This window comes from Octodon degus, unplaced genomic scaffold, assembly GCF_000260255.1.
Source record: "Octodon degus isolate 3935 unplaced genomic scaffold, OctDeg1.0 scaffold00262, whole genome shotgun sequence".
Classification (NCBI taxonomy): domain Eukaryota; kingdom Metazoa; phylum Chordata; class Mammalia; order Rodentia; family Octodontidae; genus Octodon; species Octodon degus.
Genome location: NW_004524838.1, coordinates 1,869,158 through 1,885,241, shown reverse-complemented (window position 1 = coordinate 1,885,241; position 16,084 = coordinate 1,869,158). Strand labels below are relative to the sequence as shown.

Genomic DNA, 16,084 nt, shown 5'->3' with positions numbered 1-16,084 from the left:
CTAAAAAGAACACTCAATACTATGGAAGAAAATACTGGTGAAGAATTGAGAATTAAATTGTCAGAGTAACAAAATTGCACATAAAAATATAAATTTTCAAAATCAAATCCCTAAAACTGTTTTCATTTGCTTCAAAAATAAAATTTGAACTGATTCATTTGCCCTTTACACAATCAATCTTATTCTTAAAAATTCATTGTGCTAAGACATAGATTTTTAAATTTAGAATAAATCAATAACATATAGGTAAAATGATTATAGAATAAAATATTTTAAATCAAGTTATTCCTTATTACCATATGAGTTTCTATTTTTCATGATGTAAGTTCTTTGAATGACATTATTATACTTTACTATCAATCACATGTGACAAATATTATTTTATTAGTCAAATTTAATAGTGTGTGATTACTTGGAGTGTGGTCTTCTGCAGCAGATTGCTACTCAACAGAAAAATATTTTTTTCTTTATGTTTTTCTTTTTCCCAGTGGACTACATGCAGAGAAAACTCTTTCAATTCTATAAAAAGAAAGTAATAAATGGAGAATTAGGGCTGACACTGAGCTGAAAAAAAATAAGATTTTAACTATTAAACATTTAAAATAAAGGCATTCTTCAATATGTAAAACATGTTCAATGATTATGTTTCACATGTGATATAGGTTGGAAAAACAATTTAAAATGCTACAATTATCTCAGTGGGAAAAATAAATAACAAATTTACCATCTTTAATCTCCAACTTAATAAATTCTTCTTCTGATATTAACAAAGGAAGCACAGTGGTAGCAGACTGCTGTAGCCACAAACAGAAGGCTGTTTTTATGTGTTCTTCACTTGTATCTTTAGGCTGCCAGAGAAAAAGAATAGTAATTAATATCTGACAACATTAACATCTTTATCTGATAAAATGTACACTTTACGAATATAAACCAATATAAGATGTTCATACTCTATAAACAGATTTGGGATTTGACATTAGTACTATGAGTATAATATAGCGCGACATGTAATTGGGAAAGTTTTCAATGCTCTTTTTTTCTGTGATTAGCAATACAAATATTACAATTTGCTTCACTCAGTAAGCACTGCATTCCAACCCCATTCCCCCTTGCTTCCCTCTAGCAGGAACACAGGAAAGCAATCCTCAGTAGCCATTTTGGAGCTGTTTGTGTGTGTGTGTGTGTGTGTGTGTCTCAGTGTGGCCAATAAAACAGACAGGAAGAGTGCTCTTCTTTATCAAAGTAAAGAAACTAAGGAGAGGTTCTTGCCTTGTGCTTTTCCTTTTGCTTCCTGGAATGCAGATGAGATGCTTATTAGTACAACACATATTTGCATCTGAGAGAAGGAAAATCACAGACTTAAGGATAGCAGAAGAAAGAGACTGGTGTAGCTTAGATCCTTGGTAACATTGTTTAACTGCCTCAGAGCCCTTCAGACTCCCTGTACATGAGAGAAAGTCCTGATACGTTTAAGCCACTGTTCTTTCTTCTTCTTTTCTTTGTCTCCCTTTCAAGCTGACCAGCAGCTGTATTCAATAGGTAGAGTGTCAATATACTGTTCAAAGATATAACATTCTTTAAAAATCCTGCTAATTTAAAGCTTTTAAATTAAGTCTTTGTAACCTATTTCAAATAAGGTATGAGAATAACAAAACTTTATATAGAAAAGATGATTAATACTCCCCCTTCTCCCAAATAAGTCTCCACCCTACCATTGCTCAAACTGGTCTATTTCATCCAGAGGCAAGCTTAAATCTGCTGACAAAGCTCAGTTCCGAACAAGACCACTACTAAAAGTAGGTAATTAAGAAATGGTGTAATTTCCTCATTCTTAAAATTCACAGAAATAGTTATTTCTTAGAATATTATTGGGCAATGTAATTAAACACTTAAAAGTAGCAAAATGAAGCTGAGAGCATCTTAAAATCAAGAATTTGTGGAATACAAAGCAACTCATAGTTCCTTCAGAATGATTTAGAATGAGACAGCTTTGTATCCCAAGGGATTTACTGTAACCCCTAACCAGAGACCTGTCAAAAGTCAAAGTTTCAGGCCAGGGAGATGGTTCAGTAGAATAAGAGCTTGCCTGGCAAGTGCAAGGGCCTGAGTTCAATCCTCCGTTCCGAAAAAAAAGTCAAAAGTTTCCATTGAAATATGTAACCCATGATAGGAAATCATTCTTGTGGTACTATGACATCTTTGAGACAAAGTTCTAATGACCATTATTTTCTTAAATAAAGGACCTAGCACTTAATATATACCAAGCTCAATAGCTAAAAAAGTTAAAAACTTTTACCTAAATAGTTTTTTTTTGTATTTATTTATTTATTTATTTTAGTGTGTGTATGTGTGTGTGTTTGTGTGTGTGTGTGTGTGTGTGTGTGTGTGTGTGTGGCCAGCTCAGCCCACCAGGGGGTGGGGCTGGCTGGCATGTGGTGCTGGGGGATTGAACCGTGGTCCCTGTGTTTTGCTTGGCTTAGCTTGTTCTAAGTAGGTGCTTTAGACCACTGAGCCATCTCACCAGCACCCCCTAAATAGTTTTAAAAAGTTAAATGCTCAGTTATATACTGTTGTGAAATAGCATTTATCCCATTTGTTTTCTGCTTCCCAAATTAAATAATATAAACTACCTGGTATTTCAACAACTGGAAAAGTTCTATAAAATTGGTTTACCTATAACATAACAACCATCATAATCCTAAAATTTCACAAGTTTTATCTGAATTATCAGAAAAAGATTCAATCATGTTTGGAGTTTCTTAAACATATAATTCAATAATAATTTTCATGTTTTACAATTATTTGAGAACTGGTACATACAAAATACTTTCAAATTAACTTAAATATTTCGTTTCCTACCATACGACTTTCCAAAGAATTGACAGAACAGAAAACTAAGAGATACCAGGTGTGGAGGTCACACCTATAGTCCCAGTACTCTGGGAGGCAGAGGTAGGAGGATCCCAAGTTCACGCCCAACCTGGACAACTCAGGGACTCAGTGAGACTCTGTCTCAAAATGAAAAACAGGCTAGGGAAGTAGCTCAGTGCAAAGGTGCTGGTTTTACTCTCCTTTACAATGGAGGGCATGGTGAGGGGTGGGGGTAGTGTAGCACTCTGCTGGGCTACAATATAGGAAAACAACATTAGTTTGTTAAAACGCACTGCCTGTTAATACTCATTTTCTACTATGGTTTTTTTTTTTTTTTTTTTTTTTTTTTGGCGGAACTGGGGATTGAAATCAGACCCTTGCACTTGCTAGGGAAGTGCTTATTCCACTGAGCCATCTCCCCGGCCCCTTACTATGTTATTAAAACAAGCCTTCTTCAACCAAGAAGGAAATTGTTGTCTTAGAAATACTTTTAGTATGAACACCAAGAAAACATTTTTTTCACTTGTCTAAGTATATCAATTTGTTCTTGATGGCATCCATTTTTCTAAGCCACTTGCCACCAGATGATGTTTTACTGGGAGCAATAAAAAGTATCTCCTTTCTTTTGTAAAACAGCAACACACAATGCAGAATTTATTAGGGGACCAACCCACTTTTAGCCAACTCTTTAAAAATTACTACATGTTATTTATTAGTACATGTTATTATGGGATAATGGGGTTTATTTGGGGAAGTTGTTACATGTATTTAACATATCAATTTCAATCCGACTACCACTCTCGCCCTTTCCCACTCCCTCCTCACCTTCTCTATTTCTAGATGTCTACCCCCTCTTCACTTTTAGTTACCTCCTATGCAGTACACTGCATGCTACTAAACTCCCAGAGTACATAATTTAACTGGTCACATAAGACTTTTCCAAATACTAATTTAGCTGATTAGGTACTTTGAAAACTGATTTGTCTTAGGTTTCATTTCTTGCTTAATTCAAATTTCTCTTTCTTAGGGCTGGTGAGATGGCTCAGTGGTCTAAAGCACCTACTTAGAACAAGCTTAGCAAAGCACTGGGACCGCGGTTCAATCCCCCAGCACCACATGCCAGCCAGCCGCGCCCCCTGGTGGGCTGAGATGGCCACACACACACACACACACACACACACAAATAAAGAAAGAAAGGTAGCCTTTTAAAAAAACAAAAACAAATTTCTCTTTCTTTTTTTCTTTTTTTTCAGTACTGGGGATCAAACTTGGGACCTTGTGCTTGCCAGATACATGCTTATGCTACTGAGCTATATTCCTGGCCCTCATGTTTCATACATGAAAATTTCATTTTTTCCTGTAACTTTATTTTTTATTTATTGATTTTTTTTTCTGAAACTGGGGATTGAACTCAGGCCCTTGCACTAGCCAGGGAAGCACTTGTTCCACTAAGCCATCTCCTGGGCCTGTAACTTTACTTTAATCTAAAGTTTACTAAACTGAAATTTGCAGCTTAACAACAAAAACAAAAAGCAACACGGCAATAATTTTTTAAATTTCATGGGTACTACAGAAAATAGCAAGCTTTTAAAAGACAAAACCATCCATATTTATCCTGGATAAATATCCATATATATCACAATATATATCATATGCATATTGTTTATTAACTTTTCAAAAAATTAAATATGGAATTGTCACATGATCGAGAAATTTCACTCCTAGTTATAGATCCCAAAAACCTAAAGATAGGAACTCAAGCAGATACTTAAACATCATTACTCACTGCAGCATTATTCATAACAGCCAAAAAGGGAGAAATAACCCATGTCCACCACCAGGTGAGTGAATAAATAAGTATGTATATATAGATAGTAACATTATCCAGTCATAAAAAGGAATGAAGCTCTGATAATGCACAGAGATGAATCTTCAAAAGACAAAGGAAGTGACTTAGGTTAAACAATACAAACATTCTGATTTTACTTATATGTGGCATCTAGCATAAGTAAACTCTTAGACATAATGTTGCTTCACTGCTACATGAGTGCAGCTTTCTGTGATGGAAGTTTGGAAGCGGTGGTGGGCGTACAACATCATGTATACTCAATACCACTAGACTGTACACTTAAAAGTGATACAAATGACGCTTACGTTACATATTTTTAAAGCAACAAAAGACTTCTTTGTCCTTACTAACAAAAAGTACACTGCTACTTAGCAAGTAGAAATTTTACTACATATGTTAGAGAATTTTGATATAATAAATATTTGCACTCACTAAGTTCTCTCTAGGTTGTAATTTTAGAGATCTTGCAATTTTAGGGGTAATTTCCACTGGAGTTATTCTGACTACTGCATGCATTTCTATATTTAGTCTCTTTCTCAGGTCATCTGGAATCTGAAATTAAAAACAAAACAAAAATTCAAGGATGTAGTTATGTTCAAAGCTTGATTAAAACATATCTTGCAGCACAAATATTGTTATCAGCCTCTACATTGAGATGAAATTATAGGAGCTAAGTTTTCCTAGGGTGATTGGCCTGCTATAGCAAAATACCATAAACTCTGCAGCTTATACACAACAGCAGGGTCTTTCTCAGAGTTCTGAAGACTGAGGAGTCTAAGCTTGGAGCCCTGACAGATCTTGTGTCTATTAGGGTTCTCTGCAGAGTCCTTCCTATGAGGATGCCCTTCTTGCTGTGTTTTCACATAGTAGAAAGGATAAATAAGCTTTTTCTTTTCTTTTCTTTTCTTTTCTTTTCTTTTCTCTTTCTTTCTTTTTCTTTTTCTTTTTCTTTTTGTGGCCAGCTCAGCCCACCCTGGGGGTGGAACAGGCATGGCATGTGGTGCCGGGAATAATACAGTGGTCCCCACACACTTGCCTAAGTTTGCCTAAGCAGGCGCTTCAGACCACTGAGCTATCTTGCCGGCCCAATAGCCTCTTTTATAGAAGGGTCTCTTTCATGAGGGAGCTAATTCCATCCCTGCAGGATTCATGCTCACAGTCTAACCGCCTCCTGAAGTCTTGCCTCCTAATACCATTACCTTGAGGGCAGCACTTCAACATGAGTTTCACTCTACGGCAAGATTCTAATTTGACGGCAGTTCAGGAATTGTTATACCACACATACTTCAATTCTTCTCTCTATATTTCCTTTTATTTCTTTACATATGTTCAGAACTAGAGCTTCATATGGATATATTTGACTCTACCCCCATATCTTAAACCATGGCATAATTACATTTCATTAAATTTTACTTGCAATCTTTTAGCTGCTTTCATGTATGAAAGTTGAGAACTCATGACAACACTGGAGTGGTCAAAGCCACTCACAGACAATCCGCCAATTCGCACAACTAAATCCAAGCAGAAATTTAATCTAAAAGGCAAAGGATAAAATTTCTTACCCCCACTGATTAATATATCCTAAATTTGGATTGTGATGATGTTTGCACAACTATTACAAAAAACAACCAACTGCACACTTTAAATTTTATCTCAACAAAGATGTTAAAACGTCCTCATCCCCCAAAGCCTGGAAAGCACTGAAAGACATAAAGAAGACTTTAATCTTGCCAGGTATGGTGGTACACACCTGTAATCCCAGCACTTAGGAGGCTGAGGCAGGAGGATTGCTGAGTTCAAGGCCTGCATAGACTACACTGGGCTCAGAGGTCAGCCTGAACTACATAGCAAAATCCTATCCCAAAAAACAGAACAAAACAAATCTAAACAACAACAATAACAAAAAGACCTTAGTCTTGCTTTACTGTATACATCAATTTCTAAAGAGCAAGTACCGGCATTCACAGTGGACAAGGGCATAAAACTCTTATGGTGTATATGCTGACTTAAAGATTAATCAATTTTAAACATTACAGAATGTATATACACTCATCAAAATATCAATGGCATCCTAGAAATATGTACAATTTCCTGTTCCAGTTTCTAAAATAATTTTTAAAAAGAGAATGAATTTAAAAATTAAGATTTCTATTACAAAACCAATCAAAACAAAAAATTATACACTCCACAGTGTAAGATAAAGGTTTAAGTCAACATCGTTAGTTCTACTCACAAGTGAGCAATTTCAGTCTCTGGAGTGAAGCCTGCTGAGGGCAGCGAATGCTGCTTCTCACTGCCTGTCACCCTTCAACCATTAAAGCAAAGCAGGAAGTGCAGACTCCCGACTGCTCTCTTGACCTCAGGTCTTCACCACCAGCACTTTTTCATTCATTCTCACCACAAGATTTCTTTTTTTCAGTCATTTTATCTTTTTGAGGGAGGGTGTCGCTATCTAGTTCAGGCTGGCCTTGAGCTAACTTTGTAGCCCAGGCTGGTCTTGAACTTGCAACGATCCTCCTGCCTCAGCCTCCTGAGTGCTGGGATTACAGGCGTGTGCCACCACGATTTCAAGAGAGGAAAAGCATATTTTTGTCTAGTGGCAGAAACTGTTAAATCAGAATCACGTCAGTGTTAAGACAATTTGAATTTAGAAATGCAGTAGAATCTCATAAACTGATGATTTAAAACTAACAGAAACAATGGGGGCTTTAAAAAACAAAAGAATTCAGAGGGATTAAATTTTTTAATTACTTGCATAAATGCTGCAGGTAAAATTATAATAAGTGAACTCTACAAAGGTGATAACTTTCCTTTTGTTTTTTCCCCCATCCAATAGGTTCCTCTCATCATTATGAAGTCTCAGTTTAGAGTGGTTCAAAATTAGATTCAAATAAAGGGGTAGGGACTCATGCCCTATAAATTTCCTCTCCCTGCTATACACAAGTTAAAACAGCAGCTACCAGCAGGGTAAGCAGTTTCAGGATACGTTCCAATCCAGGCACCATCATAGGAAACAAAAGGTTCTTCCCTGCTCCTAGGTATCTTTCCTCAGTACATAAAAATGCTTCCTATGTTCTCAAAATTTTGGGAACAAACCTTTTGCAGGTATTAAAGATGCAAGGCTCAGGACTGGCGAGATAGCTCAGCAGACTATGCCTGCTTTGGCAAGCGTAGGGACCGGGGTTTGATCTCTGGTCCCTCATGCTGCACTGGCCCTGCCCCCAGGGGCACTGAGCAGATGACCAAGTTTGGGCCTAGTGGCACACGCCTCTAACTCCAGCACTGTGGAGGCTGAAAAAAGGAGGATTGCTACAAGTCTGAGCTGCATAGTGAGACCTGTAGCAAGGAGGAGAAGGAGAAGGAGAAGGAGAAGGAAAAGGAAAAGGAGGAGAAGGAGAAGGAGGAAGAGAAAAGGGAGGAAGAGGAGAAGAAAAAGAGGAGGAGGAAGAGGAGAAAGAGGAGAAAGAGGAAGAGGAGGAGGAGGAAGAAGAAGAAGAAGAAAAAAGATGCAAGGCTCTATAGGCTACTTCAAACTGAGCATAATTCCTAGAGTCAATCTGCCTGAATAGGAACCCTAGTTCTACTCCTAACTAGCTATGCAACCTCAGACAAGTAACTTTGACCTTTCTGGGTCTATACATATAAGTTTTTTGCTTTGATAAACATACAATATTCACCAAAAGAAGAACTTCATAGTGCAAGGAGAAATGTCTTCCCCTTTGCAACTTAAAACACTGTATTTCTTCTTCTTCTTTTTTTTTTTTTTTTTGTGGAACCAGGGATTGAACTCAGGCCCTTGCACTTGCCAGGCAAATGCTTATTCTACTAAGCCATCTCCCCAGCCCCAAAACACTGTATTTCTTAATGGTTTTCAATTTACATGCAAAATATTATTCTATTTCAAAATTAGGGGAAGGATAAGCAGCCTAAGTCTCCCCCAAATTACAAAACTCACACTGACCCAAACTTTCCCAAGATGGAGGGCTTCCATATTTTTGGTGTATTTCATGGTATTCTTCAATTCCTCCAGTCCATTCCAGACTATCTTTAGCACACAGGGCTTTTCAGTTTCTTGACTATGATCTGAGTTAACCTGTTTTTGATCTAGTGGTTCTGATATCGGCTTTTCTTTTTCTGGTGACAGGACCTTCTGCTTTGTTTTAGTTTGCTGTTGTTTTGGAGAAAGCAGCTTAACTAGATTTCCATAGGTCACAGTAAAGCTGGGCTCCACATCAAAATATTCCTGGTCCCATGGAAATACATGAACAGCACAGTGTCTATGAAACACAGAAGTTGCTGGTGTGCTATGTACACTAGGAGGCTGAGATTTGCACACTCTGAAAATATTGTCCAGAGGAACAACCTCTGACTGCATATTTTTGAAAGCATTGATTTCAGCTGAACCCCAGGAAGTCTCTTGTTTCTTCTCAGATCCAAAAGAAAAAATGCTTCCGATTGTAGTCCATAAGCTTGGTATCAAGGATAAGTTATCTGAGTCTGCTTTATTAGACCCAGTGATGGCTACAGTATTTGACTGCAGTTGTTTGGTTTGAAATCCTTTTGTCATTCCTTTCTGGTCTTCCTCATAACTATGAGATCTTCTATATGCATCTGCCTTTGTAAATGTCTCTGCTTTGGCTTGGCGTGTCTTTGGCTGAATAAGGAGTCTGGTATCAGCTTCTAGCCTTCCATATGTAACAGCTGGCATGAGTGCAACTGTGTAGAAAACAGAGCTTGTGAGTGAAAGGTCACTTCTACTGGGGACTCAGTGTGATAGTGTAGAGTACGAGAGTCATTAATATAACAGCACCTACCAATCTGGATAAATATGTAAGTTTGTTGATCTACCCAAACAGGAAAAACAGCTTTTGGAAAAACTATTCGAATTTGATCTAGAAGATGCTGTTCAAGAGAAGAGGCATGCAGCTCCTAGAACAAAGAAAAGATCAACTTACTTTATATTTTGTCCTTTCTATGGCTAGTAAGGAAATCACAATTGATTTTTCATTTTAATAAATATTATGGGGCTAACTAGATAGCTCTGCAGACTTAAAATGCTTGCTTAGGCAGACACAGGGACAGGGCTTTGATCCCCTGCGTGCTGTGCCGCCCCCCCACCCCGACAGGGCATGCGGAGATGGTGATTGAGACTGGGCATGGCGGCATACACATTCCAGCACTTGGGAGGCTGAAAACAGGAGGATCACTACGAGTCCTATCTGTGCAGTGAGACCCTGTGGACTCTGTCCTAAATACATAAAAATAAATAAAATATTGCACATGTTCAAGGTACACACCATGATGTGGGATATATAGAGATAGTAAAAAAACAAATTAACATATTCACCCAGCTCTCAGTCACCCAATTTTCAAAAAATTTTGTGGCAAAAAAAGCTCATTTACTTCCCTGGCAAGCGCAAGGGCCTGAGTTCAATCCCTGGTTCAGCAAAACAAAACAAAACAAAACTCATCTAGCATGAGCCTGATGCAATACAGTTTTTAAAAGTATAGTCTTCATGTTATACATTAGATCTCTGCCCATTCTTACAATTCAAACCAACCCAGATGATACAATGAAATTCAGGGCAATCCAAAGACAGTAGCATTTTGATGTGATTTAACCTTAAACTGAGATGGTTCTTATATTTCTTTACCAGTATTTCCCAATCATCTGCTGAGAGGGGTTCCACTTCAACTTCGTGACAAGATACCACATGGGAACACGGCTTGAGAAATACCTGGAAAAAAATTAAAGCTACTTTCAAAAGATTATTCTGTATCCCTAGAAAAATACAAAGTTCTCTCTTTAGGTAAGCAATGTGTTTGTGTGCTGATGGTCTTTCATTCAACAAATATTAAGTGCTCATGATTAGCTAGGCCTAGACATGTTCAGCAATTTGGAAAAAACTGCTGCACAACCTATTATAGAATACAGAAAACACATATCCTAGCAGGTGCATTTCAAAAATAAAAACAATCATTTTATTTTATTTATTTTTATGTATTTAGGAAAGGGTCTACAGGGTGTCACTACGTAGATTGGACTTGTAGTGATACTCCTATTTTCAGCCTCCCAAGCGCTGGGATTGCAGGTGCACATCATCAGGTCCAGTCTCAATCGCCGCCTCAGAGAGCCCTGGGGGCACAGCTGGCACGGCACACTGGGGACTGAACCCCAGCTGCTGCACTCTGCCTAAGCAGGTGCTTCAGTCTGCTGAGCAATCTGGCTGGCTCTAAAGATAATCATTTTAAAATGAAATATAAACTTTAATATGTAAGAAAAATGAGAGCTATCAAATCATCTCTTGAGTTTATATTCTATTTTTAGAACTTTTACAATTATTAGCTTTATAACTAACTTCAAGCCATGTTGCTGTTAAAAAAAAATGTTGTAAGTGAAAAATATATTGACATAAAGAACAGAGACCATTTTTTATAGCATATCCTTCATACAGCTAAATGAAGCAGATACAGCCTCACTCTGTTCTGCAGACACATGAAATGCTAGTATATCCCAATAGCTGGAGTGCTCCATCTTATTCTCTCTTCTTTTCAACAGACATTTCTGAAGCTTAAGGCGATAAAAGGCCACTGGTGTTAGCCATTTAGGTAAGCAGCCCTTACCTCTCTACTTCTGTGAATTTGCTCTCAGTATCTGCCTTATCCTCTACTTCAAAAGAACATGATCAGAAGGAAGCACAAAGCAGTTCCTGCCTATGAAAAAGTGAAGGACTGCAGCAAGCTTACTTTCCATCCTATTAAAGTAACTTTAGGCAATCAGGGAAAAGTCACTTAAAAGCAAATGGAAGTAAGATTGTTTAGGGTACAAATTAAGACATCAAAATCAGTAAGAAGCTGATGTGGCCTACAGGGAGTGGCCACAGACTCAAAGCAAGCTAAACTGTACTGCTGTGTGGTTCTAAGCAAATATAAGATTCTAGCAAAAATCTAGGTAAGCAAGACAAAAGGAGGCTTATAGATTTCTCAGGAATGGCCCATTCTCACTACCTACACACATGTAAAGTCTGTATCTAGAACAAGTCGAAAAGATGCGTACCCAGATGTACTGCTGTGAGAAACTGGTAACAGAGCAATGTATCTCCCCCACCAAACCTGTAGGAGTACAAGTCCCACAGTCCTGATGATTTGATTTTTAAGTATCTCATTCCATGTCTGCAGGTTGAGTAATTAAAAAATCTGAAGTTAAAATGTTCTGAAATCTGAAACTTTGAGTATAAGTTTTAAGTTGTTGAGTATTTCAAATTTTGGATTAAGGATGCTCAACCAGTATAGCCAAAGTAAATATTCTTAAATCTAAAAATCTCCAAAATCTAAAATGCTTCTGGCTCTACACATTTCAAGTAAGGATAGCAAACCTGCATATAAAGGACTCTGAGGTAGCACAGAGCTGCTCCTGCTCAATGAGAATCTGAGGGCTCCTGGGCGAGGCCAACCATTTCTGTTCCCCTTAATGATTCTTTGGAGACAGTGTTTTAGTGACACTGTTACAATAGAGGATCAATATTTACAGGGAGTATTCAACCCATATTGTTTGTAAACAGTCATTCCTGTATCTCTACAGATTCAATCAACTGTGGATAAAATACACTTGGGAAAATAACTGTGTCTGTCCTGAATATGCACAGTGTTTTTGGTTGTCATTATTCCCTAAACAATGTAACTATTTATATACATGCAAATGCTCTACCATCCTTAATCCAAATTGAGCATCCTTAATACCATTTTATATAAGGGACACAAACTGCTACAGACTGTAGATTCCATGGGGATCTCGGAACCAAGCTCCCACAGATATTGAGAGATGACCATACAGAGAAAGATTTTTTTTTTTTTTGGGCAGAACTGGGGATTGAAGTCAGGCCCTTGCACTTGCCAGGGAAGTGCTTATTCTACTGAGCCATCTCCCTGGCCCCCAAGAAAGATATTTTTAATTAAGTAAGGTTATAGGAAATTAAAAATTATGTGAGAAACAAATGAAATTAAGTTCAGTAATAGTAAGTAAAACCTAGTAATAAAGGAAAAAAATGATTTCATAAAAACCAAAATCAGAGAAACAGGAAAGTGAAAAAGTAAATAGAATGCAAAATACTGACCTAGTAACAAAGTTCATAGTCAATTTGAATATCCCAGACTGGTTATAATAGTATGTAAGTTGGGTGCCATCTCAATTCCTTTAAAAATCTGAGCTTTTATTTCCATTACTATATTATGCGACATCAGAAGAAAGTCACTGTCATCATATTTAGTGCTTACCTGTCCCCCATTTGAAAGTCCAAGTTTCTGACCAACTTGTCTGTTAATTTCAGCCACATTTTCACCTTGGTCATTAAAATGCCTGCCTTCCACCCAGCTCAAGAATACAGGCTGGAGACCCCAGGTGACTTCTATAGCTTGATTCTATTTATAAAAGGAATGGGAGGAGGAAAAGATTTTTAAAGTTTTTAGATGTTCTTCATCGATTCATATAAACTATCATTGCAATCCACATATACAAAACTGGTCCTACAGATAGTTGGGAATATTTGCATCGAGCATCCTTAATCCAAAATCCAAAATCTGAAATGTTTCAAATTTTAAAACTTCGGCTCAGAAAGTTTTAGTTATCTAACACTTGTATAACACTTAGTCATGATCATTTCAAACACCCTTATATTCGCACGACACAATAAACTGATTTAAGCATTTCAGAACTCAAAATGACAGTAAGGGACTAGAGATGTAGCTCAGTAGGGGAGTATTTGCCTAGCTTAAGCTGGGGCCTGGGTTGATCCCTAGTACCACAAAAAAAACCCCAAATCCTCCCAAATGGTGATAGGTAACCAAACTAATTTAGTCTTTAAGCCATACATATCTATTTGAATACTCTAAATTAATGATTCAAAAGAGAAAAATAAGATACTGGAAGACATATCTGTAGTATTTTCTGTAACAGTGAACACTTAGGACTGTCTTAAATGTGTATCCGTAAGGAAATTATTGGGGGCCTGCCCCTTAGCTTAGTTCTTTAAGTGGCTGCTTCAACAGAGCAGTCAGGCTCAGGTTGCTGTGGTTAGATCCCCACAACTCAAGCCAGCCAAACTTGCCTGAAGGCATTCGGAGCCAAAAAAAAAAAAAAGTTCCATAGGGAAATTACTGAATTAGTTAAATTTTACTATTTTAGTAAACCAAGACTCAGTAAGTATAGGAGTCTCCTCTGCAGTTTTGCTTTCTGCAGTTTCAGTTATGCATAATCCACTGTGGTCCCAAAATATTTAACAGAAAGTTCCAGAAATAAACAATTTGCAAGTTTTAAGCTGTACTGTTCTCTGAGTACAGAGAAAATCTTGATTGAGCATGAGAAAACCTTGTTGTCTTCACCTGCTGTAGTGGGCAAAGACTCTTCCCTCACCTAGTGCACCTGTGCTGTGCCTACGACCTGTCCATTACTCGCGCTCCAAGTGTCCCAGTTACCAGACCACTATCACAGCAGCACAGTGTTTGCATTTAAGTAACTCTGCTTTTACTTAATAATGACTCACACCACAAAAATAGTCGTGCTGGCAATTTGGATCTGCCAAAAAGAAGCTGTGAAGTGCTTCCTCCAAGTGCAAAGGGAAATTCTCAACTTAGTAAGGAAAGGGGGGAAAAAAAAAGCAACCATATGCTGAAATCGCTAAGCCCTACCGTAAGAATGAATTTTCTGTCTGTGAAACTGTGAAGGAAAAAGAAGCATTAGTTTTGCTGTCATGTCTCAAGCTGTAAAAGCTACAGTCACAGTGCATAAGTGCTCAGCTGAGGCGGAAAAGCCATCAAATTTGTGTATGTGTGTAAAAAGGAAAAGACAGTACATACATGGGTCAGTACTGCCCTTCATTTGAGGAAACCAGGAGGTTTGTTGTTGCTTGTTTGTTTTTGGTACCAGGGACCAAACTCAGGAACTTGCACTTGCCAGGCAGGTGCTTAAGCCACTGAGCTAGCTCCCTGGTCCCCCAGGGAGGTTTTGGAATATAGCATTTACAGGTACTACTGTAAAAATATATGATGCTTTAAAATAAGCAAGTTTTAGAATTATAACACATTAGATAAAATATGTAATCCCTGATATTGATTGACTGATCAGAATAATAAATACTCATTTCAAAAATACAAAAAAAACACAAATAGCCAAAATATAAAGGTAGGTCACCATTCCCAGAGATAAGTACGATTACTATTAATAGTTTCTTGTGCACCCTTCCAGAAAGATTAATTATCAGCTTCTTAAATAACTTTAAAAGCCGCAGAACTATGGAAACATTTATAAGTTTAAAAAGCAATGTATAGGGGCTGGTGAGATGGCTCAGTGGTCTAAAGCACCTCGGTTCAATCCCCCAGCACCACATGCCAGCCAGCCCTGCCCCCTGGTGGGCTGAGCTGGCCACACACACAAACAAAATAAAAAAAATAATAAAATAAATTAAAATAAATAAAAAGCAATGTATAAAATTTATTTTCATAAGAGCAATCATACAAAACATGTATATATGTGTCCAATGACTGAAATTTTTAAGATTAAAAAATTACTCATGAAAACTTGGAAAATAATGAAGGTGGAAGGAAAAAAATGAATTATTGATGTTCTCTCCATAAATGACAACTGTGTGAACAATGGTCTATTTCTTCCCAATCTTTTTCTCTTTTTTGTATTGGGCATCAAACTCAGGACCTTGCATTTCCTAATCTTTTTCTTTATGCACAAGTTAAATTTTTGCATAATTGTACATTAACAGAAAATTTAACCTCCTTTCCTTCCACTTAAAACTGCATCGTGAACATTTTTAATAAAAATAATGATGGTTAACATCCAGACTATCTCAGAAAGCTTTAGTAATTATTAGATTCAAGTGAAAAGGGAAATTTGTCAATTTTAATTCATTCAACTTAAAATATTAGGTCATCATATGCATTCATTTACACCAAATTTTACTAACCTATGATTCTCTAAGTTGGGCCAAGTTTAAAGAACTCTGGAATACTTCTGAGGCCAAATTATGTACTTGAAATTAGTGTTTTTAAATTTTAGATGTGTACTTTTTCTTTCTTTTTTTTAAAAATGTATTTGGTTGTTACAGGGTCTTACTATGCAGTTCTGACCCATGATCCTCCTGTTTTCAGCTTCCCCAGCGCTGGGATTACAGGCCCATGCCACTATACCGGGACTCTGTGGCCATGGTGCTGGGGATCAAACTGCACTCCCTGCACTTGCCTAAGCAGGCAGTTTAGTCTGCTGAACTATCTCACCAGTCCCAGTTGTGTACTTCTTCTGACAATTTTTACCAAACAGTTCAACTGACAAAAATCTTTGACATGAGCACAATCAGATAA

The 16,084-nt window shown here is 37.4% G+C and overlaps 1 protein-coding gene across 2 annotated transcripts in view; it reads right to left on the bottom strand.

The window, feature by feature from the left end:
* Positions 1-16,084, bottom strand: part of Pex1 (peroxisomal biogenesis factor 1) — a 51,009-nt gene that overhangs the window by 32,441 nt on the left and 2,484 nt on the right. The window contains exons 2-8 of one of the 2 annotated variants that reach the window (XM_004646244.2): positions 12,995-13,138; positions 10,375-10,458; positions 9,535-9,649; positions 8,682-9,436; positions 5,153-5,272; positions 725-848; positions 413-519 (exon numbers count right to left, since the gene is read on the bottom strand). In XM_004646244.2, the coding sequence (XP_004646301.1) occupies positions 413-519; positions 725-848; positions 5,153-5,272; positions 8,682-9,436; positions 9,535-9,649; positions 10,375-10,458; positions 12,995-13,138 (1,449 nt within the window). The remainder of the gene's footprint in view (positions 1-412; positions 520-724; positions 849-5,152; positions 5,273-8,681; positions 9,437-9,534; positions 9,650-10,374; positions 10,459-12,994; positions 13,139-16,084) is intronic. The other variant, XM_023706518.1, reaches the window with a different exon arrangement.